This window comes from Coregonus lavaretus (assembly GCF_964263955.1).
Source record: "Coregonus lavaretus genome assembly, chromosome: 6".
Taxonomy (NCBI): domain Eukaryota; kingdom Metazoa; phylum Chordata; class Actinopteri; order Salmoniformes; family Salmonidae; genus Coregonus; species Coregonus lavaretus.
In genome coordinates, this window is record NC_139993.1 from 30,959,745 (window position 1) to 30,984,340 (window position 24,596).

At 40.8% G+C, this 24,596-nt stretch overlaps 1 protein-coding gene across 1 annotated transcript in view; it reads right to left on the reverse strand.

The window, feature by feature from the left end:
• LOC311131175 (microtubule-associated serine/threonine-protein kinase 3-like) overlaps positions 1-17,752 on the reverse strand; it is a 48,343-nt gene extending 30,591 nt beyond the window's left edge. Inside the window, exons 1-5 of the mRNA XM_084164022.1 lie at positions 17,343-17,752; positions 15,427-15,515; positions 12,907-12,979; positions 5,779-5,799; positions 1,376-1,454 (exon numbers count right to left, since the gene is read on the reverse strand). Of these exons, the coding sequence (XP_084020148.1) occupies positions 1,376-1,454; positions 5,779-5,799; positions 12,907-12,979; positions 15,427-15,515; positions 17,343-17,428 (348 nt within the window). The 5' untranslated portion in view covers positions 17,429-17,752. The remainder of the gene's footprint in view (positions 1-1,375; positions 1,455-5,778; positions 5,800-12,906; positions 12,980-15,426; positions 15,516-17,342) is intronic.
• Between the last annotated feature and the right edge of the window lie 6,844 nt (positions 17,753-24,596).

Consider the following 24,596-nt stretch of genomic DNA (forward strand, 5'->3'; position numbering starts at 1 on the left):
ACCGTATTGAGGGGAGGATGGATGGGGCCATGTATCGCGAGATCTTGGCCAACAACCTCCTTCCCTCAGTAAGAGCATTGAAGATGGGTTGTGGCTGGGTCTTCCAGCATGACAACGACCCGAAACACACAGCCAGGGCAACTAAGGAGTGGCTCCGTAAGAAGCATCTCAAGGTCCTGGAGTGGCCTAGGCAGTCTCCAGACCTGAACCCAATAGAAAATCTTTGGAGGGAGCTGAAAGTCCGTATTGCCCAGCGACAGCCCCGAAACCTGAAGGATCTGGAGAAGGTCTGTATGGAGGAGTGGGCCAAAATCCCTGCTGCAGTGTGTGCAAACCTGGTCAAGACCTACAGGAAACATATGATCTCTGTAATTGTAAACAAAGGTTTCTGTACCAAATATTAAGTTCTGCTTTTCTGATGTATCAAATACTTATGTCATACAATAAAATGCTAATTAATTACTTAAAAATCATACAATGTGATTTTCTGGATTTTTGTTTTAGATCCCGTCTCTCACAGTTGAAGTGTACCTATGATAAAAATTACAGACCTCTACATGCTTTGTAAGTAGGAAAACCTGCAAAATCGGCAGTGTATCAAATACTTGTTCTCCCCACTGTATATCTCTCAATTATGCGTGGGAATACTTTGGAACAGATTTACAAAATGTAAATAAGTTGGAGCTGATTTGCTGGTGTTTTTACGGTCTTCATAAAAATAAAAATAAATCACATTCAGGCCGAATTGGGCTGCCAGTTGGGGAACCCTGTCCTACTGTCTCATGCAGCACGTTTAGAGTGAAAATGTACTAAGTTTGTCTGTCAGAAACGTAGATGCTGGTGGATTTGTGAGCAGAAGAGTTTGTGTTGGGGAGCAGAGACCTAATCTCTCACCAGTCGCTATAAAGCCCCCACAGTTTTATTCTCTCATATAGAATATTTGATGTTTACGTCTTATTCTGTTACTGCTTAACAATGACCAATATCCGCAGGGTAAGTAAAATATAAGAAGAGGGCATTTGAGTGCGCACCGCTGAGGCACAGGACCATTGATAATGCTCTTTGAAGAATCATATCATATTACAAGCACAAATACAGAACATTAGCTCATCACGTCACACTTGAATACATACATGTACTATGGGCCCATTATCACTGGACATTATCCACCGCAGGCTAGGAGCCAAACATGATGACTCATTCAGGCACATGATTCTTCAAGATGGGATTTGTCCCGTTTGGTCACATGTTCACAGCGTTGTCTTTTTCAGCCTCAGATGCATTTCTTATCCTATTTAGATCTTGTTTAATGGTTTATATGGTGTTGTGAAACTTCATATGGACACTGGGAGCTGGGTGAGGGTTAGAGACTTACAGAGACTGTGGAACTAGGGGGGTTGGTTCCGTAGCCGGAGGAGGGCAGGGACGCCAATGACCATCTTCTGCCTTCCGCTCTGGAGAAAAACAGACACACGTTGTTATGTAACCTATACATTTTCAGATCATATCCCAAACTCCCTTATAACACGTTACGTCTTCCCCGCACTACATTGAAAGCCTTGTGTATTGTTATTACTCTGTTGTTTGTGATGTATTATACATTCAGGGATTTTGTAATGTGTAATCACTATGCACTTGTTACAATGTACAGTCAGGTCCATAATTATTGGCACCCTTGATAAAGATGAGCAACAAAGACTATATCAAATAAATAATACAAATACTGAGCTATATTGTATGCAAAGAAATAGGAAATTATGTGATTTTATACTACTACAATTGCTCAGAGAAATAGATTATGTTTAACAAGTAATCAAACAAATCTATAGAAGATAGGGGTGACAATTATTGTCGCCCCTGTTTTTAATACTCCAGCACCTTCCCCTTGCGAGGATAACAACACAGAGCCTTCTTCTAAAATGTTTTATGAGAACACGTTGGGAGGGATCTTAAGACCATTCCTCCATACAGAATCTTTCGAGATCCTTGATGTCCTTCGTCTGTTCTTATGGACTGCCCTCTAATTCAAACCACAAGTTTTCAATGAGGTTCAAGTCCGGACACTGAGATGGCCATTGCAAAATGTTGATTTTGTGGTCAATTAACCATTTCTTTGTGGTTTTTGATAAGTGCTTGGGGTTATTGTCTTGCTGGAAAAGCCACTTGCAGCCAACTGTCACCCTCCTGGCAGAGGCAACCATGTTTTTGTCTAAAATGTCCTGGTACTTGGTAAAGTTCATGATGCCGTTTCTAAAGTCCCCTATATAGAGGACCTGTGTGGTTCTGGTACTCATTCCATTTTCACTTATGAATCGATCTGTGGACACCGTATATCGAAATGGCTTGCATTCAGCGGTAGCCCTGGTTCTCATGGACTCATGAGTGTATCTCTTCCGCCTGTGTGACATAGAATGTGAAATCTGACAGCACTTAAACCTGGGATGTCCCTCCTACCATTTCATTCGCTCTTTCCCTTCTGTCAATCAACTCCTGGCTGAGCCCTACGTCACAGCCACTGACAAAGCACATGCCTGGAACCTTACATCGTACCCAGCAGGAGAGTGGTTTATCAATTTATAGCCAACTTTATCAAAGTAATCTAAAATAATTCATAGATTTTAAAGAAAAAACACTTTCTGCATATGGTTCTGTTTTTCCAACACCAAATTCACCACTGGTGTGCGTGGCCAAAGAGCTCTATTTTCATGTCATCTGACCATAGCACCGGTTCCAATCCAAGTAGCAATGCAGTTTATCAAACTCCAGGCGGTGCTATGGTCAGATGGCATGAAAATAGAGCCATTTGGCCATGCACACCAGTGGTGGGTTTGGCGTCAAAACGGACGCATACGCATAAAAGTACCTCATACCTACGGTAAAATATGGTGGTGCATCTCTGATGTTATGTCTATTTTGCTTTCATTGGTCCTGTGGCCAGTGAACGGCATCATTGACCTTAATAGCTCAATATAGCTGCAACATACAGTTGAAGTCAGAAGTTTACATACACTTAGGTTGGAGTCATTAAAACTTGTTTTTCAACCACTCCACAAATGTCTTGTTAACAAACTATAGTTTTGACAAATCGGTTAGGACATCTACTTTGTGCATGACACAAGTAATTTTTCCAACAATTGTTTACAGACAGATTATTTCACTTATAATTCACTGTACCACAGTTCCAGTGGGTCAGAAGTTTACATACACTAAGTTTACTGTGCCTTTAAACAGCTTGGAAAATTCCAGAGAATGATGTCATGGCGTTAGAAGCTTTTGATAGGCTAATTGACATCATTTGAGTCAATTGGAGGTGTACCTGTGGATGTATTTCAAGGCCTATCTTCAAACTCAGTGCCTCCTTGCATGACATCATGGGAAAATCAAAAGAAAAATCAGCCAAGACCTCAGAAAAAATATTGTAGACCTCCACAAGTCTGGTTCATCCTTGGGAGCAATTTCCAAACACCTGAAGGTACCACATTCATCTGTACAAACAATAGTACGCAAGTATAAACACCATAGGATCACGCAGCCGTCATACCGCTCAGGAAGGAGACGCGTTCTGTCTCCTAGAGATTAACGTACTTTGGTGCGAAAAGTGCAAATCAATCCCAGAACAACAGCAAAGGACCTTGTGAAGATGCTGGAGGAAACAGGTACAAAAGTATCTATATCCGCAGTAAAACTAGTCCTATATCGACATAACCTGAAAGGCCACTCAGCAAGGAAGAAGCCATTGCTCCAAAACAGCCATAAAAAAACCAGACTACGGTTTGCAACTGCATATGGGGACAAAGATCTTACTTTTTTGAGAAATGTCCTCTGGTCTGATGAAACAAAAATATAACTGTTTGGCCATAATGACCATCGTTATGTTTGGAGGAAAAAGGGGGTCCCTTGTAGGCCGAAGAACACCATCCCAACCGTGAAGCACGGGGGTGGCAGCATCATGCTGTGGGGGTGCTTTGCTGCAGGAGGGACTGGTGCACTTCACAAAATAGATGGCATCATCCATTTCTACAATGATTAAATGTCAGGAATTGTGAAATAATGAGTTTAAATGTATTTGGCTAATGTGTATGTAAACCTGCGACTTCAACTGTAGCTACAATAATAGCTCAAATATAGCTCAGTATTTCTATTATTTATTTCACACAAACTTTTTTGCTGTTCTTTATCAAGGGTGCAAATAATTATGGACCTGACTGTATCTGGGCTGATGAAGGACAGATTTTATCTTTCAGAAAATGTGGTTATCAAAATACAGTGCATTCGGAAAGTATTCAGACCCCTTCACTTTTTCCACATTTTGTTACGTTACTGCCTTATTCTAAAATGGAATAAATCGTTTTTTCCATCAGTCTACACACAATACCTCATAATGACAAAGCAAAAACAGTTGTTTTTATAATATTTTTGCAAATGTATTAATAAATAAAAACCACAAATATCACATTTACATAAGTATTCAGACCCTTTACTCAGTACTTTGTTGAAGCACCTTTGGCAGCGATTACAGCCTCGAGTCTTCTTTGGTATGACACTAAAAGCTTGGCACATCTGTATTTGGGGAGTTTCTCCCATTCTTCTCTGTAGATCCTCTCAAGCTCTGTGAGGTTGGATGGGGAGCTATTTTCAGGTCTCTCTAGGGATGTTCGATCATGTTCAAGTCAGAGCTGCTGAAAGGATCTCTCTGTACTTTGCTCCGTTCATCTTTCCCTCGATCCGGACTAGTCTCCAAGTCCCTGCCGCTGAAAAACATCCCCACAGCACGATGCTGCCACCACGCTTCACCGTAGGGATGGTGCCAGGTTTCCTCCAGACGTGACGCTTGGCATTCAGGCCAAAGAGTTCAATCTTGGTTTCATCAGACCAGAGAATCTTGTTTCTCATGGTCTGAGAATCCATTAGGTGACTTTTGGCAAACTCCAAGCGGGCTGTCATGTGCCTTTTACTGAGGAGTGGCTTCTGTCTGGCCACTCTACCATAATGACCTGATTGGTGGAGTGCTGCAGAGATGGTTGTCCTTCTGGAAGGTTCTCCCATCTCCACAGAGGAACTGTTGAGCTCTGTCAGAGTGACCATCGGGTTCTTGGTCACCTCCACGACCAAGGCCCTTCTCCCCCGATTGCTCAGTTTGACTGGGCGGCCAGCTCTAGGAAGAGTCTTGGTGGTTCCAAACTTCTTCCATTTAAGAATTATGTAGGCCACTGTGTTCTTGGGGACCTTCAATGCTGCAGACATTATTTGGTACCCATCCTCGGATCTGTGCCTCGACACAATCCTGTCTCGGAGCTCTACGGACAATTCATTCAACCTCATGGACTGTTTTTTGCTCTGACATGCACTGTCAACTGTGGGACCTTATATAGACAGGTGTGTGCCTTTCCAAATCATGTCCAATCAATTTAATTTACCACTGGTGGACTCCAATCAAGTTGTAGAAACATCTCAAGGATGGTCAATGGAAACAGGATGTACCTGAGCTCAATTTCAAGCCTCATAGCAAAGGGTCTGAATAATTATGTAAATAAGGTATTTCTGTTTTAATTTTGTAATTTTTTGCAAACAAATCTAAAAACCTGTTTTCGCTTTGTCATTATGGCGTATTGTGTGTCGATTGATGAGAAAAAAATTATTTTAATCAATTTTAGAATAAGGCATATAACATAACAAAATGTGGAAAAAGTGAAGAGGTCTGAATACTTTCCGAATGCACTGTATAGAGGCAAGGAATGAGAAAGGCATGAAGGACAACAGGATAAGAGAAAGACCTACCTGTCAGTGCGAGCCATGTGGCTGAGGTCACGACAGCAGGAGAGAAGCAAAAGAGAGATTAAGGGTGAACATTTTAAACTGTTAAGGGTTAAGTTGGCATCTTTCTACGGTCTCATGCTTAGATTGAACATGACTGCGATAGTGAGCCACTGACCTGTGACATTTAATTTGACGAATGAAGTCTGACACAATTGGCTTAGGTGTCAGTCTTCATTTGTCTAGCATGGGGAGTACAGGAACTCAACACGAATTCAAAGAGCAAAAAAAAAAATGCTGTAGCACTTATTTGCTCTTTCTAAAAACCAGGGATACGGGCAACGGAAATTATCAGGGGGCTGAAATTATAAGGGTCTTATAATTTCAGTGCAGTGGAGTTATTTTTCAGCCCATATCAAATTTCCAGAGACATTGTGTAAAACCATGTATTTTCCTATCAAAACTGGGTTGAAGAAAAATCATATTTCTATACATGTTGCATAACCAATAATGTGATGTGCCTTTATTCTAAATAAGACACTTATTCCAATGTTTTCACAGGATGTATCAAATGTTCAAGACAGCTGTTGCCATCAGGAATCAAAGCCAGGATTGTGAATAAAGGGATGTTGAGTAACTGCGAGCACACTGCTGGCTAAATACGGTTTTAAAGGGGATCAAAATGAAAGCCTACTAAAAACAAATCTGTCCAGCTTAAAGGATTCAGCATCTCCTAGTTGAACGTTATGACTTTTCCAGCCTGAAAACAGTTTCCTGATGGCAACAGTTGTCTACAGTCTTCAACATTGGGTACATCCTCTTAATGCGAAAACATTGGAATAAGACTGATTTAGTATAAAGGCACATCCATTATTGGTTTCTGCAATGTCTTGATTTCTGTGTGGAAACATGTCTGTATGTTTTAAAAATGCCTGATGTTTGCAGGTGTCTGTTCGTATATAACATTTTCTTGTATTTATGTTCACCTGCCCGGGGACTGCAACACATATTTTCTCACGTATACTGAGACTAAAAATTTTGTCCCTGCTCAAATAAACGTAACAAATAAACGTATTTTATAAAATACACACTTCAATCAACAGTCATTTACTTTATATTTAAATCTCTTCACACACACACACACCTTATCTGAGTAAGGAGGAAGCTAACCTAGCAGGAAGGATGTGATCTCCACTCTGACTCAACCAACCACAGCCTCCAACCTAGGCCAAGGCTCAAAGCTCCCTGCTTTATTTACAGTGCCTTCAGAAACTATTCACACCCATGGACCTTTTCCACATTTTGTTGTGTTACAGCCTGAATTTAAACTGTATTACATTTAGATGTTGTGTCACTGGCCTACACACAATACCCCATAATGTCAAAGTGGAATTATGTTGACACATTTTTACAAATTAATTTAAAATGAAAAGTTGAAATGTCTTGAGTCAATAAGTATACAACCCCTTTGTTATGGCAAGCCTAAATAGGTTCAGGAGTAAAAATGTGCTTAACAAGTCACATAATACGTTGCATGGACAATAATAATGACTACCTCATCTCTGTACCCCACACATACAATTATCTGTAAGGACCCTCAGTCGAGCAGTGAATTTCAAACACAGATTCAACCACAAAGACCAGGGAGGTTTTCCAATGCCTTGCAAAGAAGGGCACCTATTTGTAGATGGGTAGAAAATCTCAGAAAAGATATTGTAGACCTCCACAAGTCTGGTTCATCCTTGGGAGCAATTTCCAAACGCCTGAAGGTACCACGTTCATCTGTACAAACAATAGTACGCAAGTATAAACACCATGGGTCCACGCAGCCGTCATACCACTCAGGAAGGAGACACGTTCTGCCTCCTAGAGATTAACATACTTTGGTGCGAAAAGTGCAAATCAATCCCAAAACAACAGCAAAGGACCTGAAAGGCCGCTCAGCAAGGAAGAAGCCATTGCTCCAAAACAGCCATAAAAAAACAGACTTCGGTTTGCAACTGCACATGGGGATAAAGATCGTACTTTTTGGAGAAATGTCCTCTGGTCTGATGAAACAAAAATATAACTGTTTGGCCATAATGACCATCGTTATGTTTGGAGGAAAAAGGGGGTTCCTTGCAAGCCGTAGAACACCAACCCAACAGTGAAACACGGGAGTGGCAGGATCATGCTGTAGATGTGCTTTGCTGCAGGAGGGACTGGTGCACTTCACAAAATAGATGGCATCATGGGAAAGGAAAATTATGTGGATATATTGAAGCAAAACCTCTCAGTCAGGAGGTTAAAGCTTGGTCACTAATGGGTCTTCCAAATGGACAATGACCCCAAGCATACTTCCAAAGTTGTGGCAAAATGGCTTAAGGACAACAAAGTCAAGGTATTGGAGTGGCCATCACAAAGCCCTGACCTCAATCCTATAGAACATTTGTGGGCTGAACTGAAAAAGCGTGTGCGAGCAAGGAGGCCTACAAACCTGACTCAGTTCCACCAGTTCTGTCAGGAGGAATGGGCCAAAATTCACCCAACTTATTGTGGGAAGCTTGTGGAAGGCTACCCGAAACGCTTAACCCAAGTAAAACAATTTAAAGGCAATGCTACCAACTACTAATTGAGTATGTAAACTTCTGACCCACTGGGAATGTGATGAAAGAAATAAAAGCTGAAATAAATCATTCTCTCTACTATTATTCTGACATTTCACATTCTTAAAATAAAGTGGTGATCCTAACTGACCTAAGACAGGGAATTTTTACTAGGATTAAATGTCAAATGTATTTGGCTAAGGTATATGTAAACTTCCGACTTCAACTGTACATTCAGTAATCTTGCTCTGATTTGTCATCCTGAGGGTCCCAGAGATAAAATGTAGCATAGTTTTGTTTGATAAAATCCATTTTTATATTCAAATGCAGGAACTGGGTTCTACAGTTTGACCCCCTGCTGTCTCTGGCTCCATATTTTCTGTAGGAAGCTAATGATCCATCATGTATGACATTCCTGGGAGTATGTAAACTTAAATGTATTATTACCATAGCATTTTTGTATGTTCTTTATAGTTATGTACTTGAAAATCTATAAATTACACCTAGATTCCTACATCACAGTCTGGCCTTTCTCTTGCATTTCAAAGCTGATGCAACAAAACAAAAAATTGAAAACGCATGTTTTTTTGTTTGTATTATCTTTTATAAGATCTAAAGTGTTATATTCGCCTACATTAATTTCAGATTTCCACAAACTTCAAAGTGTTTCCTTTCAAATGATATCAAGAACATGCATATTCTTGCTTCAGGTCCTGAGCTACAGGCAGTTAGATTTGGGTATGTCATTTTAGGCGAAAATTGAAAAAAAGAGTCCTATCCTTAAGAGGTTTTAATGATTTACAATAAGCATTCCAACATCATTTTGTTCTGTCAGTTGCAGAGTCTTGCAATCAGGCATGATGCATTTGTAATTTGGCTGCACCCCTTGCTTTGAAGTGAAATGTTGGCAATGCATTGAGTGTGACATCATTACTAAACCAACAACAAATGGCAAGAGAGATGCAAGTAAACGTTGAAAGGGAGGAATCAGAGGAGTCAACTCTCTCTCAACCTTTTGTGCGTGCAAGAACGCTGGTCGGTCCGTCGATAATGTCACGATTCGCTGTTCTGAGGTGTTCGAGTAACGTAAATGTTTTTCAAGGGATAAGGACCAATATAGACAGGTGCAAGAAAGGTTGAGAAAGACTGGTCTACTACTGTAAAGTAAATAAGTAGAGGTGGTCTGAAGGTAAGGGAAAATTGCCCTTAGAATCCGGACGAACCCACACAAATAAACATCCAGAGAGCTTAAGTATAACAGGGTCCACATACTAGGGTTGAATATTTTACAAATGTTCCATCCCGAGAATAAATCACTTTTCTCCCGGGTAACCCGGTATTTCCTGCCAAAACCGGAAGTGTCATTCAAAAGCATTATAAAGCATATACATATGTCTGGATTAGATTAGAGCATTTTATGAGTCCAAGCCCAAAAAAGCCCAAATTATTGTGCCGTTATCCAATAGATATATGATATAGCATACATTACGCATGACAGAAAAACATAAAAGGCCATAGATGTAGCTAGCTATATGCTCTCTTGGGTAAATAAATGAACCTAGCTCCAGTAGGCTAATCTTTTTGAGTGTGAACTGTATTACTGTACTGTATTATACGGACTGGAATTACGCACATCGTTCAAACCATGATAAAGTTCAGAGAACATGCGATTCTGGTGCAGCACATGCGGCCTACAAGGTGACAAGTATAGGCTAGCGAATTAGATTTTAATTTTTAAATATGATAGGGCCTATTTGTATAATCAGTAGGCTGACGCATATATACCTTTCATAATATTTCCCCTAATGTTATTAGCCTACCTCCGCTTTCTCTCTCTATTGCTGCTTCATTCCATCCTCGCTTTCAACAGTTACATGAAATAAGTTTTTGTTGTCCTTATCTTCATCATTTTAATGACATCCTTGAATAATATAGGACTAGAATTAGATGCAGAAGGCTTTCACTTCTCCTCACGAAGATTGAATGGTTATGGGTCTGAATAAATAACTGCTATATCCTACTGCCATCTTTCAAACTACCTGTGAGTTCTGTTGGCTGCTGTATTTAACATTCAGCAAAAAAAGAGCTTGTGTTCCTCTTCGAATTGTCTATTGGTATAAGAAATGCACAAAAAAAAAAAAAAAGAATGTCCAGCAAGCTATTCTAGTCTAGCTTTTCCTGCATGGGACTCCAAGAGCTAAGGAGTGTTTTTTTAAAGAGAGGCCAGCAGAGCACAGGTGTGTGCGTATTGCACAAGAGACAGAGGCTATAAATCAGAAGCTTATTATGCATAACCCATCATTAATTACCTAAATATAAGGCTAATACTGCATTGAATGTATTACCTGAAAGAGGTAGGCTAGGGCATATATATATATATATAGTGGGGGGGGAAAGTATTTAGTCAGCCACCAATTGTGCAAGTTCTCCCACTTAAAAAGATGAGCGAGGCCTGTAATTTTCATCATAGGTACACGTCAACTATGACAGACAAATTGAGAAAAAAAATCCAGAAAATCACATTGTAGGATTTTTTATGAATTTATTTGCAAATTATGGTGGAAAATAAGTATTCGGTCACCTACAAACAAGCAAGATTTCTGGCTCTCACAGACCTGTAACTTCTTCTTTAAGAGGCTCCTCTGTCCTCCACTCGTTACCTGTATTAATGGCAGCTGTTTGAACTTGCTATCAGTATAAAATACACCTGTCCACAACCTCAAACAGTCACACTCCAAACTCCACTATGGCCAAGACCAAAGAGCTGTCAAAGGACACCAGAAACAAAATTGTAGACCTGCACCAGGCTGGGAAGACTGAATCTGCAATAGGTAAGCAGCTTGGTTTGAAGAAATCAACTGTGGGAGCAATTATTAGGAAATGGAAGACATACAAGACCACTGATAATCTCCCTCGATCTGGGGCTCCACGCAAGATCTCACCCTGTGGGGTCAAAATGATCACAAGAACGGTGAGCAAAAATCACAGAACCACACGGGGGGACCTAGTGAATGACCTGCAGAGAGCTGGGACCAAAGTAACAAAGCCTACCATCAGTAACACACTACGCCGCCAGGGACTCAAATCCTGCAGTGCAAGACGTGTCCCCCTGCTTAAGCCAGTACATGTCCAGGCCCGTCTGAAGTTTGCTAGAGTGCATTTGGATGATCCAGAAGAGGATTGGGAGAATGTCATATGGTCAGATGAAACCAAAATATAACTTTTTGGTAAAAACTCAACTCGTCGTGTTTGGAGGACAAAGAATGCTGAGTTGCATCCAAAGAACACCATACCTACTGTGAAGCATGGGGGTGGAAACATCATGCGTTGGGGCTGTTTTTCTGCAAAGGGACCAGGACGACTGATCCGTGTAAAGGAAAGAATGAATGGGGCCATGTATCGTGAGATTTTGAGTGAAAACCTCCTTCCATCAGCAAGGGCATTGAAGATGAAACGTGGCTGGGTCTTTCAGCATGACAATGATCCCAAACACACCGCCGGGGCAACGAAGGAGTGGCTTCGTAAGAAGCATTTCAAGGTCCTGGAGTGGCCTAGCCAGTCTCCAGATCTCAACACCATAGAAAATCTTTGGAGGGAGTTGAAAGTCTGTGTTGCCCAGCGACAGCCCCAAAACATCACTGCTCTAGAGGAGATCTGCATGGAGGAATGGGCCAAAATACCAGCAACAGTGTGTGAAAACCTTGTGAAGACTTACAGAAAACGTTTGACCTGTGTCATTGCCAACAAAGCGTATATAACAAAGTATTGAGAAACTTTTGTTATTGACCAAATACTTATTTTCCACCATAATTTGCAAATAAATTCATTAAAAATCCTACAATGTGATTTTCTTGATTTTTTTTCCTCATTTTGTCTGTCATAGTTGACATGTACCTATGATGAAAATTACAGGACTCTCTCATCTTTTTAAGTGGGAGAACTTGCACAATTAGTGGCTGACTAAATACTTTTTTCCCCCACTGTATATATCAATCTAGAACAGGATTATCTATATAGATGCAATTTGAATGGAGCTGATGGAGATAGAGAGAGAAAGACTGTGAGAGAGTGCTCGCACGTGCACTGATTTAAAGTAACAATATTCGCGTGATAGGCTGTTTTAAAACTCTGCAGCTGCAATTTAAAAAATGATCATCTTTACAATTAAAAAACAAGGTGCCCCCGAAAGCCAGATGGAGATTGGTGAATTAGATGAGCATCTGATGTTTATATTCCTGTGGCATAGGCTATGCTGCAGCAAATGCAGGCCTACCTGTCACAATAAAAAAGTTACCATGATGAGATGATAGGTCTACATGCATTGTGAACTGAAATGGGCTGTCTGTCCCCACCATGAGCGTTGATGAGTGATCATGCAGAGAGCAGAGAGAATGCTGTAGAGAACCAAGATTTAGACATCTCATATAATTTAACAGTTCAATTTCACGCCATGCTTTCATATAAATAATTTATTATAATTGACTGGTTTCTCGCAGTTATTTATTCCGGGAAAAGGGAGTGGTTAATCTCGGTAACCGGGTTTCCGCCATTCAACCCTACCACATACCTGCGAGCAAATGGGAAGTTGAGGGAGGCACCGGTGGACACATTTCGGGGACTGTCTATGGGACTGCATGCAGCTGAAAAGAAACAAGGGATGATTACCATCATTACAATTAATTAAGCTTGGATAATAAGAATAGGTAATTATAGCGATTGAAACCCTTTAAATATTTTGAATAAGGATGAGGCAAACTCTATGGAGGCAAGTCTCAGGTACTGTAAGTAGATAGACTGAATAATATCTCAAATAGGTCTGGTTTATGGTGCCAAACATAGTAGCAGTTACCATCAAAGGTCATTAATCGAGAGGAGGCTATGCGCCGTTGTGAAGTATAATTTTGTTTGTCGAGACACAAGAGTTCATTAACATGGGAGCATTTTGCTACCAATTAAACTGTAAACATAATGAACGCTTAGTTGTGCCCTCTAACCAGATAAGTCTCGACATGATAGAACTTGAAAGAGAATGTCTGCACATCTCTGGAATGTAGGGCCCTCGTACATAACTCTATTCATAGGGTGCACCTGCTTGACAACCAGAAGTGATAGAGTGCCTTCAGAAAGTATTCATACCCCTTGACTTAATCCACATTTTGTTGTGTTATAGCCTGAATTCAAAAGTTATTAAATAGATTTTTCCCCATGATGACAAAGTGAAAACATGTTCTTAGAAATGTTTGCAAATTTATTGAAAATGAAATACAGAAATATCTCATTTACATAAATATTCACACCCCTGAGTCAATACATGTTCCAGTAACCTTTGGCAGGGATTACAGCTGTGAGTCTTTCTGGGTAAGTCTCCAAGAGCTTTGCACACCTGGATTGTACAATATTTGCACATTATTCTTTAAGCTCTGTCAAGTTGGTTGTTGATCATTGCTAGACAGCCATTTTCAAGTCTTGCCATAGATTTTCAAGCTGATTTAAGTCAAAACTGTAACTAAGCCACTCAGGAACATTCAATGTTGTCTTGGTAAGCAACTGCAGTTTATATTTGGCCATGTGTTTAAGGTTATTGTCCTGCTGAAAGGTGAATTTGTCTCCCAATGTCCGTTGGAAAGCACACTGAACCAGGTATTCCTCTAGGATTTTGCCTGTGCTTAGCTCTATTCCGTTTCTTTTTATTCTAAAAAACTCCCTAGTCCTTGCAGATGACAAGCATACACATACCATGATGCAGCCATCCCTGTGCTTGAAAATATGAAAAGTGGTACTCAGTGATGTGTTGTGTTGGATTTGCCCCAAACATAACGCTTTGTATTCAGGACACAAAGTTCATTTCTTTGCCACATTTTTTTCAGTTTTACTTTAGTGCCTTATTGCAAACAGGATGCATATTTTTGAATATTTTTTTATCTGTACAGGCGTCCTTCTTTTCACTCTGTCATTTAGGTTGGTATTGTGGAGTAACTACAATGTTGTTGATCCATCCTCAGTTTTCTCCTAACACAGCCAGGAAACTCTGTTTTAAAGTCACCATTGGCTTCATGGTGAAATCTCTGAGCGGTTTCCTTACCCTCCGGCAGCTGAGTTAGGAAGGACACCTGTATCTTTGTAGTGACTGGGTGTATTGATACACCATCCAAAGTGTAATTAATAACTTCACCATGCTCAAAGGGATTTCAATGTCTGTTTGTTTTTTTACCCATCTACCAATAGCTGCCCTTCTTTGCGAGGAATTGGAAAACCTCCCTGGTCTTTGTGGTTGAATCTGTGTATGAAATTCACTGCGCGACTTAAGGACCTTACAGATAATTTATGTGTGGGGTAGAGAGATGAGGTAGTCATTCAAAAATAATGTTAAACACTATTATTGCACACAGAGTGAGTCCATGCATCTTATTATGTGACTTCTTAAGCACAGTTTTACTCCTGAACTTAATTTAGGCCTGCCATAACAAAGGGGTTGAATACTTATTGACTCAAGACATTTCAGCTTTTCATTTTTTATTAATTTGTCAAAATGTCTAAAACCATAATTCCACTTTGACACTATGGGGTATTGTGTGTAGGCCAGTGACACAAAATCTCAATCTAATCCATTTTAAATGTAGGCTGTAACACAACAAAATGTGGAAACAGTAAAGGGGTGTGAATACTTTCTGAAGGCACTGTATCCCATTGATTTAAATGCTAAAACCCACCCCTTTACCGAAGAACCAATTTGTAGAACGTGTAGCTCAGTTGGTAGAGCATGGCGCTTGCAACGCCAGGGTTTTGGGTTCGACTCCCACGGGGGGCCAGTATGAAAATGTATGCTAAATGACTAAAATGTAAAATGTATCCTCCTTTATTTTCTACAATCAGCACAGCATATATCTACAAATGCTTTGAGGTCCCAATGGTAGCGAGACAAATCCAAAATATTGATAGTTGCACTTGCTATGTTGTAGTAGGACAGCCTACTCTAAAACATTCAAACGTGTAAATGTGTAGGTATAGGTCTACGTAGTGTACTACAGGCTACAAAAACAGGCTACATACATTGGAGACAAACTTCTCTTCCTGTGATGGTTCTTACCGGTATGGACGGAGAGTGGGGAGAGAGGGCGTGACAGAGTGGGCGAAGGTGTCCCCAGGCCAAGACTCTTCCTGTTGCTGCTCCGGCAACTGTGTAACACAAACAGGGACAGAGATGTCAGTCACCAGCTACAAAACACTTCAGTCATCCATCTGGCAGTGCTTCAAAACATGAATTAGTTCCGCTTTCAAATAGCAATAGGAATAGTTCAAGTGATGTCATAAAAATGTCTTTAAGCACAGCAAATAAACCTGTCTATGCCAGAGGGGGGAAAAGATAATCAAAAACAGTTTTGTTTCTATTCTGGGAGGGGCAAAGATGCACTGCTTTCAAAGTGAGTAACTGGCTATGACTAGCAAGCAATGGAGGGATTTTTCTGCCATTGAAATCCTTGGGCGGGCCGCCTAAGTGTTTTTTGGGGTTGCCTAAGTCCAAACAGTGTAATAAACAAACGCTGTCTAAACTTGTAAACTTAAACAACTAAAACGAGATAGTATGTAGAAAAGATAACGGATGCATATAATCACCAAAATAAAAGCTAGACCGTCAGAATTGAAGTGTCCAAAAACAATGAATTTAGCAGTATTCATTTTGTTATTATGTTTCAGCAAAATAACACAGCATTATCTATGACATAATGCATAGAATTGCAGGAAACTAACTTTAAAACTGCAAAACTCTCTCTCAAAACTTCAATATAACCAAAATCAACACAATTGCCAATGGCTGTTTTTAATAACTGTGAAACAACAAAATATGAGGGTGAAACACTTGTATAACCAAAAGTCCACTAAAAATCAACCACTTTGAGCACAGGCCTATGTGCATCAACAGAAGGCATACTCACAGACAGAGTCAGACAGTTTATTATAAAGACTGTGAGGAGGAGTCAAGTAAATCATCTCCTCGATTTGAGCAGAAGGGGCACAATAAGGGTCAATAAAGCACAGATGAGCATCACTTAGATTGACCTATAAGAAGAGGCGGCATTAGGGCAGCAAGTAGCCTAGTGGTTAGAGCGTTGGGCCAAATCCCAGAGTCGACAAGGTGATAAATCTGTCGTGTTCCCTTGAGCAAAGCACTTAACCCTATAATTGTTCCAGGATCACCGTTGATAATGGCAGACCCTGGCCGTGACCCGACTCTCCAAGGGGTGTCTTGGGATATGCATAAAACATTTCCAATTCACACATGTGTATTAATACACACTTGAACATGTGTGAAATAGGACAAATATCAAATATAAGCACCCATCAAATTATTATATGAGACTGCCACAGGCCTACCAGATCTAGGATGTTTTGCACAGCAGTGAGCAACCCAAAATTCTACGTGAAACAGGAATATGCCTATTTATTCTGCACAGTCTCATTGTTTTGAATGGCTGTAATTAGGTCATGAATTATTTAATAAATAACTGTTTTGTTCCCTTTTTGTTATAACAGTATTACAGACTTAAACACGAATAACCTATAGGCCTATTTGTTTTGCCTTTTCCATAACTATATTGCAGTCAACGATAAATATCAACAATCAGCACATTTTCTAAGCACTGACCAAGCACTGAAACAAAAACAATGGGGATAAGACAGCGCATAGCATCAATATCGAAACCAAATGGCAGCCAATGAATGAGCGTCAACATCGGCTATGTTATCAGTTACAAAGTAATGACAAACATGTTTTTATCTAGTTACATTGTTTCTGAATGTGTGAAATGGACACAATGTAAGTTGAGGTCAAGCATGCGTCCATCTGGATGGCCATCTGGACCATACACGGGTTATTTCAGAGACTTCAGCAAGGCCAATACAAGAAAATATCCGTAAAAAAAGAATACAAAACACATTCAAAGGAAAATAATTTGCTGCTGTTGAGCTTTGTTACATGCCTACATAAACCAGAACCTTTCCTACCTTTTTGATCGTTTTAGCATTGATCCTGTTACAAAATGAGACTTGTTGTGGGTTGGCACTGCGGTCCAGTAACATGGATCCGACATGGTGGATGTTGTTTAGAACGAAAAAGAACACAAATTCCGATCCAAAATAAATATTTATTTAATCTCCTTCTAGATGGTAGATACAGGCCCCGAAAATGGAAGCCACAAAACCACGGGTATACCCTCCATCGCCGTGGCAGTCTATTGTGTTCCCTAGACTAGCTAGTCAGCTTGGCTATCACCACTTCATTAAACTTCTTCATGACTTAGGAAGTCAGCTTTCAGTGCCACCGTCGCTTTATTTTGCCTCATATCCAAGCACCTAGGCCTACATCTTCTGCCTGGATAGTGGTCCCGGTGGACATGGGCTACTCGCTCTGCTGACAAAACTCCATCGTTGACTGATAGCTTACGACCACACAGTAGACTTTTCACTAGTATTCTGTTAGTAGCACAAACAATGACGTCACTTCCGTGTTAATGAGGAAACCTTTCAAATAAAAGCCCCCATTTCAAAACATAGCAGAATCTACACTGAACAGAAATATAGATGCAACATGTAAAGTGTTGGTCCCATGTTTCATGAGCTGAAATAAAAGATCCCAGAAATTGACCATATGCATAAAAAGCTTATTTCTCTCAAATGTTGTGACACATTTGTTTACATCCCTGTTAGTGAGCATTCCTCCTTTGCCAAAATAATCCATCCACCTGACAGGTGTGGCATATCAATAAGCTAATTAAACAGCTTGATCATTACACAGGTGCACCTTGTGCTGGGGACAATAAAAGGCCACTCTAAAATGTGCAGTTTTGTCACAAAACACAATGCCACAGATGTCTCAAGTTCTGAGGGAGCGTGCAATTGGCATACTGACTGCAGGAATGTCAACCAGAGCTGTTGCCAGAGAATGAAATGTTAATTTCTCTACCATAAGCCGCCTCCAACGTCATTTTAGAGAATTTGGCAGTACGTCCAAACGGCCTCACAACCCGCAGACCAAGTGTATGGTGTCGTGTGGCAGAGCGGTTTGCGGATGTCAACGTTGTGAATAAAGTGCCCCATGGTGGCGGTGGGGTTATGGTATGGGCAGGCATAAGCTACGGACAACGAACACAATTGCATTTTATTGATGGCAATTTGAATGCTCAGCGATACTGTGACAAGATCCTGAGGCCAGTGGTGGAAAAAGTACCCAATTGTCATACTTGAGTAAAAGTAAAAGATACCTTAATAGAAAATGACTCAAGTAAAAGTGAAAGTCACCCAGTAAAATACTACTTGAGTAAAAGTCTAAAAGTATTTGGTTTTAAATATACTTAAGTATCAAAAGTAAATGTAATTGCTAAAAGTTACTTAATTATCAAAAGCAAAAGTAAAAGTATAAGTCATTTCAAATTCCTTATATTAAGTAAACCAGACGGCACCATTTTCTTGTTTTTTTAATTTACGGATAGCCAGGGGCACGCTCCAACACTCAGACATAATTACAAATGGCAGTAGGGATGACCAGGGATGTTCTCTTGATTAGTTTGTGAATTTGAAAATGTTCCTGTCCTGCTAAGAATTCAAAATGTAATGAGTACTTTTGGGTGTCAGGGAAAATGTATAGAGTAAAAAGTACATAATTTTATTTAGGAATGTAGTGAAGTAAAAGTAAAAGTTGACAGAAATATAAATAGTAAAGTAAAGTAACCATAACCCCAAAAACTACTTAAGTAGTACTTTAAAGTATTTCTACTTAAGTACTTTACACCACTGCCTGAGGCCCATTGTCATGCCATTCATCTGCCGCCATCACCTTATGTTTCAGCATGATAATGCACAGCCCCATGTCGCAAGGATCTGTACACAATTCCTGGAAGCTGAAAATGTTCCAGTTCTTCCATGGCTTGCATACTCACCAGACATGTCACCCATTGAGCATGTTTGGGATGCTCTGGATCGACGTGTACAGCAGCGTGTTCCAGTTCACGCCAATATACAGCAACTTCGCACAGCCATTGAAGAGAAGTGGGACAACATTCCACAGGCCACAATCAACAGCCTGATCAACTCTATACGAAGGAGATGTGTCACACTGCATGAGGCAAATAGTGGTCACACCAGACACTGACTGGTTTTCTGATCCACGCCCCTACCTTTTTAAAAAAAGGTATCTGTGGCCAACAGATGCATATCTGTATTCCCAGTCATGTGAAATCCATAGATTAGGGCCTACTGAATTTATTTTAATTGACTGATTTCCTAAATGGAAATCTTTGAAATTGTTGCATGTTTGCGTTTATATTTCTGTACAGTATATACAGTATATGGTGTCATTTCATGGGGCACTGAATAATACAGAGTGTTGCTGGCATTTTACTTCAACCATTCCATAGGCCACAATGCAAATCACTGTATATGAACTACATACTGACCTATAGTGAAAAAAACGATTCTGGAGGCATGTATCGGTCTATTTTGCCAGATACCAAAAATATATTCTGTCTCCAAAGAAGTTTCCAATACTAGTTAGGGCTATAACTCAAAGCACTTATCAGACACTAAACAATAATTGAGCAAATTCTGTCGTTCTAGTGATATGTAGCCCAAATAAAGTACTGAATAAATGACATTTTCATTTGAACTAAAAAGTTGGTCTTATGTGTTTGTTTTGAGTGTGCATAGTGCTGCTGGGTATTTAGACCTCAGTCCACCATGAAATAAGACCATATATAGATTCCACAGACCCAACTGAGTAATCCCAACATCACTTTAACATCAGCACAAATAATAGTTTTTCTATAAGCCAATATGTAATGCATGTGATTTGCATTGTGGTCAATGTAATGGGCGAAGTAAAAGGCCAGCAACACTCTGTATTACTCAGTGCCACATGAAATGACACCATATATACAGTGGGGAAAAAAGTATTTAGTCAGCCACCAATTGTGCAAGTTCTCCCACATAAAAAGATGAGAGAGGCCTGTAATTTTCATCATAGGTACACGTCAACTATGACAGACAAATTGAGATTTTTTTTCTCCAGAAAATCACATTGTAGGATTTTTAATGAATTTATTTGCAAATTATGGTGGAAAATAAGTATTTGGTCACCTACAAACAAGCAAGATTTCTGGCTCTCAGAGACCTGTAACTTCTTCTTTAAGAGGCTCCTCTGTCCTCCACTCGTTACCTGTATTAATGGCACCTGTTTGAACTTGTTATCAGTATAAAAGACACCTGTCCACAACCTCAAACAGTCACACTCCAAACTCCACTATGGCCAAGACCAAAGAGCTGTCAAAGGACACCAGAAACAAAATTGTAGACCTGCACCAGGCTGGGAAGACTGAATCTGCAATAGGTAAGCAGCTTGGTTTGAAGAAATCAACTGTGGTAGCAATTATAAGGAAATGGAAGACATACAAGACCACTGATAATCTCCCTCGATCTGGGGTTCCACGCAAGATCTCACCCCGTGGGGTCAAAATGATCACAAAAACGGTGAGCAAAAGTCCCAGAACCACACGGGGGGACCTAGTGAATGACCTGCAGAGAGCTGGGACCAAAGTAACAAAGCCTACCATCAGTAACACACTACGCCGCCAGGGACTCAAATCCTGCAGTGGCAGACGTGTCCCCCTGCTTAAGCCAGTACATGTCCAGGCCCGTCTGAAGTTTGCTAGAGTGCATTTGGATGATCCAGAAGAGGATTGGGAGAATGTCATATGGTCAGATGAAACCAAAATATAACTTTTTGGTAAAAACTCAACTCGTCATGTTTGGAAGACAAAGAATGCTGAGTTGCATCCAAAGAACACCATACCTACTGTGAAGCATGGGGGTGGAAACATCATGCTTTGCGGCTGTTTTTCTGCAAAGGGACCAGGACGACTGATCCGTGTAAAGGAAAGAATGAATGGGGCCATGTATCGTGAGATTTTGAGTGAAAACCTCCTTCCATCAGCAAGGGCATTGAAGATGAAACGTGGCTGGGTCTTTCAGCATGACAATGATCCCAAACACACCGCCCGGGCAACGAAGGAGTGGCTTCATAAGAAGCATTTCAAGGTCCTGGAGTGGCTTAGCCAGTCTCCAGATCTCAACCCCATAGAAAATCTTTGGAGGGAGTTGAAAGTCCGTGTTGCCCAGCGACAACCCCAAAACATCACTGCTCTAGAGGAGACCTGCATGGAGGAATGGGCCAAAATACCAGCAACAGTGTGTGAAAACCTTGTGAAGACTTACAGAAAACGTTTGACCTGTGTCATTGCCAACAAAGGGTATATAACAAAGTATTGAGAAACTTTTGTTATTGACCAAATACTTATTTTCCACCATAATTTGCAAATAAATTCATAAAAAATCCTACAATGTGATTTTCTGGATTTTCTTTTCTCATTTTGTCTGTCATAGTTGACGTGTACCTATGATGAAAATGACAGGCCTCTCTCATCTTTTTAAGTGGGAGAACTTGCACAATTGGTGGCTGACTAAATACTTTTTTTCCCCACTGTAGATTCTACAGACCCTACTGAGTACTCCCAACCCCACTTTTACATTGGCACAGAGTAGTTTTTTCATATGCAGTGCACATACAGTGAGGGAAAAAAGTATTTGATCCCCTGCTGATTTTGTACGTTTGCCCACTGACAAATAAATGATCAGTCTATAATTTTAATGGTAGGTTTATTTGAACAGTGAGAGACAGAAAAACAACAACAAAATCCAGAAAAACGCATGTCAAAAATATTATGAATTGATTTGCATTTTAATGAGGGAAATAAGTATTTGACCCCTCTGCAAAACATGACTTAGTACTTGGTGGCAAAACCCTTGTTGGCAATCACAGAGGTCAGACGTTTCTTGTAGTTGGCCACCAGGTTTCCACACATCTCAGGAGGGATTTTGTCCCACTCCTCTTTGCAGATATTCTCCAAGTCATTAAGGTTTTGAGGCTGACGTTTGGCAACTCGAACCTTCAGCTCCCTCCACAGATTTTCTATGGGATTAAGGTCTGGAAACTGGCTAGGCCACTCCAGGACCTTAATGTGCTTCTTCTTGAGCTACTCATTTGTTGCCTTGGCCGTGTGTTTTGGGTCATTGTCATGCTGGAATACCCATCCACGACCCATTTTCAATGCCCTGGCTGAGGGAAGGAGGTTCTCACCCAAGATTTGACGGTACATGGCCCCGTCCATCGTCCCTTTGATGCAGTGAAGTTGTCCTGTCCCCTTAGCAGAAAACCACCCCCAAAGCATAATGTTTCCACCTCCATGTTTGACGGTGGGGATGGTGTTCTTGGGGTCATAGGCAGCATTTCTCTTCCTCCAAACACGGCGAGTTGAGTTGATGCCAAAGAGCTCGATTTTGGTCTCATCTGACCACAACACTTTCACCCAGTTCTCCTCTGAATCATTCATTCAGAACTTCAGACGGGCATGTATATGTGCTTTCTTGAGCAGGGGGACCAGTCCTTCATGGCGTAGTGTGTTACCAATTGTTTTCTTGGTGACTATGGTCCCAGCTGCCTTGAGATCATTGACAAGATCCTCCCGTGTAGTTCTGGGCTGATTCCTCACCGTTCTCATGATCATTGCAACTCCACGAGGTGAGATCTTACATGGAGCCCCAGGCCGAGGGAGATTGACAGTTCTTTTGTGTTTCTTCCATTTGTGAATAATCGCACCAACTGTTGTCACCTTCTCACCAAGCTGCTTGGCGACGGTCTTGTAGCCCATTCCAGCCTTGTGTAGGTATACAATCTTGTCCCTGACATCCTTGGAGAGCTCTTTGGTCTTGGCCATGGTGGAGAGTTTGGAATCTGATTGATTGATTGCTTCTGTGGACAGGTGTCTTTTATACAGGTAACAAGCTGAGAACAAGCCAGGCTCTGTCGCAGCCGGCCGCGACCGGGAGACCCATGGGCGGCACACAATTGGCGTTGTCCAGGGTAGGGGAGGGAATGGCCGGCAGGGATGTAGCTCAGTTGATAGAGTATGGCGTTTGCAACGCCAGGGTTGTGGGTTCGATTCCCACGGGGGGCCAGTATATAAAAAAAAATGTATTCACTAACTGTAAGTCGCTCTGGATAAGAGCGTCTGCTAAATGACTAAAATGTAAATGTAAAATTAGGAGCACTACCTTTAAGAGTGTGCTCCTAATCTTAGCTCGTTACCTGTATAAAATACACCTGGGAGCCAGAATCCTTTCTGATTGAAAACATGCGTTTTTCTGGATTTTTTTGTTGTTATTCTGTCTCTCACTGTTCAAATAAACCTACCATTAAAATTATAGACTGATCATTTCTTTGTCAGTGGGCAAACGTACAAAATCAGCAGGGGATCAAATACTTTTTTCCCTCACTGTACCTCTGCTGCAGAGGATAAGTTCATTAGAGTTACCAGCCTCAGAAATTGCAGCCCAAATAAATGCTTCACAGAGTTCAAGTGACACATCTCAACATCAACTGTTCAGAGGGGACTGTGTGAATCACTCCCTCATGGTCGAATTGCTGCTAAGAAACCACTACTAGCCCTATTTAGTAAAAGACCAAGTCCATATTACGGCAAGAACAGCTCAAATAAGCAAAGAGAAACGACAGTCTGTCATTACTTTAAGACATGAAGGTCAGTCAATACGGAACATTTCAAGAACTTTGAAAGTTTCTTCAAGTGCAGTCGCAAAAACCATCAAGCGCTATGATGAAACTGGCTCTCATGAGGACCACCACAGTAATGCAAGACCCAGAGTTACCTCTGCTGCAGAGGATAAGTTCATTAGAGTTACCAGCCTCAGAAATTGCAGCCCAAATAAATGCTTCACAGAGTTCAAGTAACAGACACATCTCAAAATCAACTGTTCAGAGGAGACTGTGTGAATCAGGCCTTCATGGTCGAATTGCTGCTAAAAAACCACTACTAAAGGACATCAATGAGAAGAAGAGACCTGCTTGGGCCAAGAAACACAAGCAATGGACATTAGACCAGTGGAAACGTGTCCTTTGGTCTGGAGTCCAAATTGGAGATTTTTGGTTCAAAACGCAGTGTCTTTGTGAGACACGGTGTGGGTGAATGGATGATCTCTGCATGTGTAGTTCCCACCGTAAAGCATAGAGGAGGAGGTGTTATGGTGTGGGGGTGCTTTGCTGGTGACACTGTCTGTGATTTATTTAGAATTCAAGGCACACTTAACCAGCATGGCTACCACAGCATTCTACAGCGATACACCATCCCATTTGGT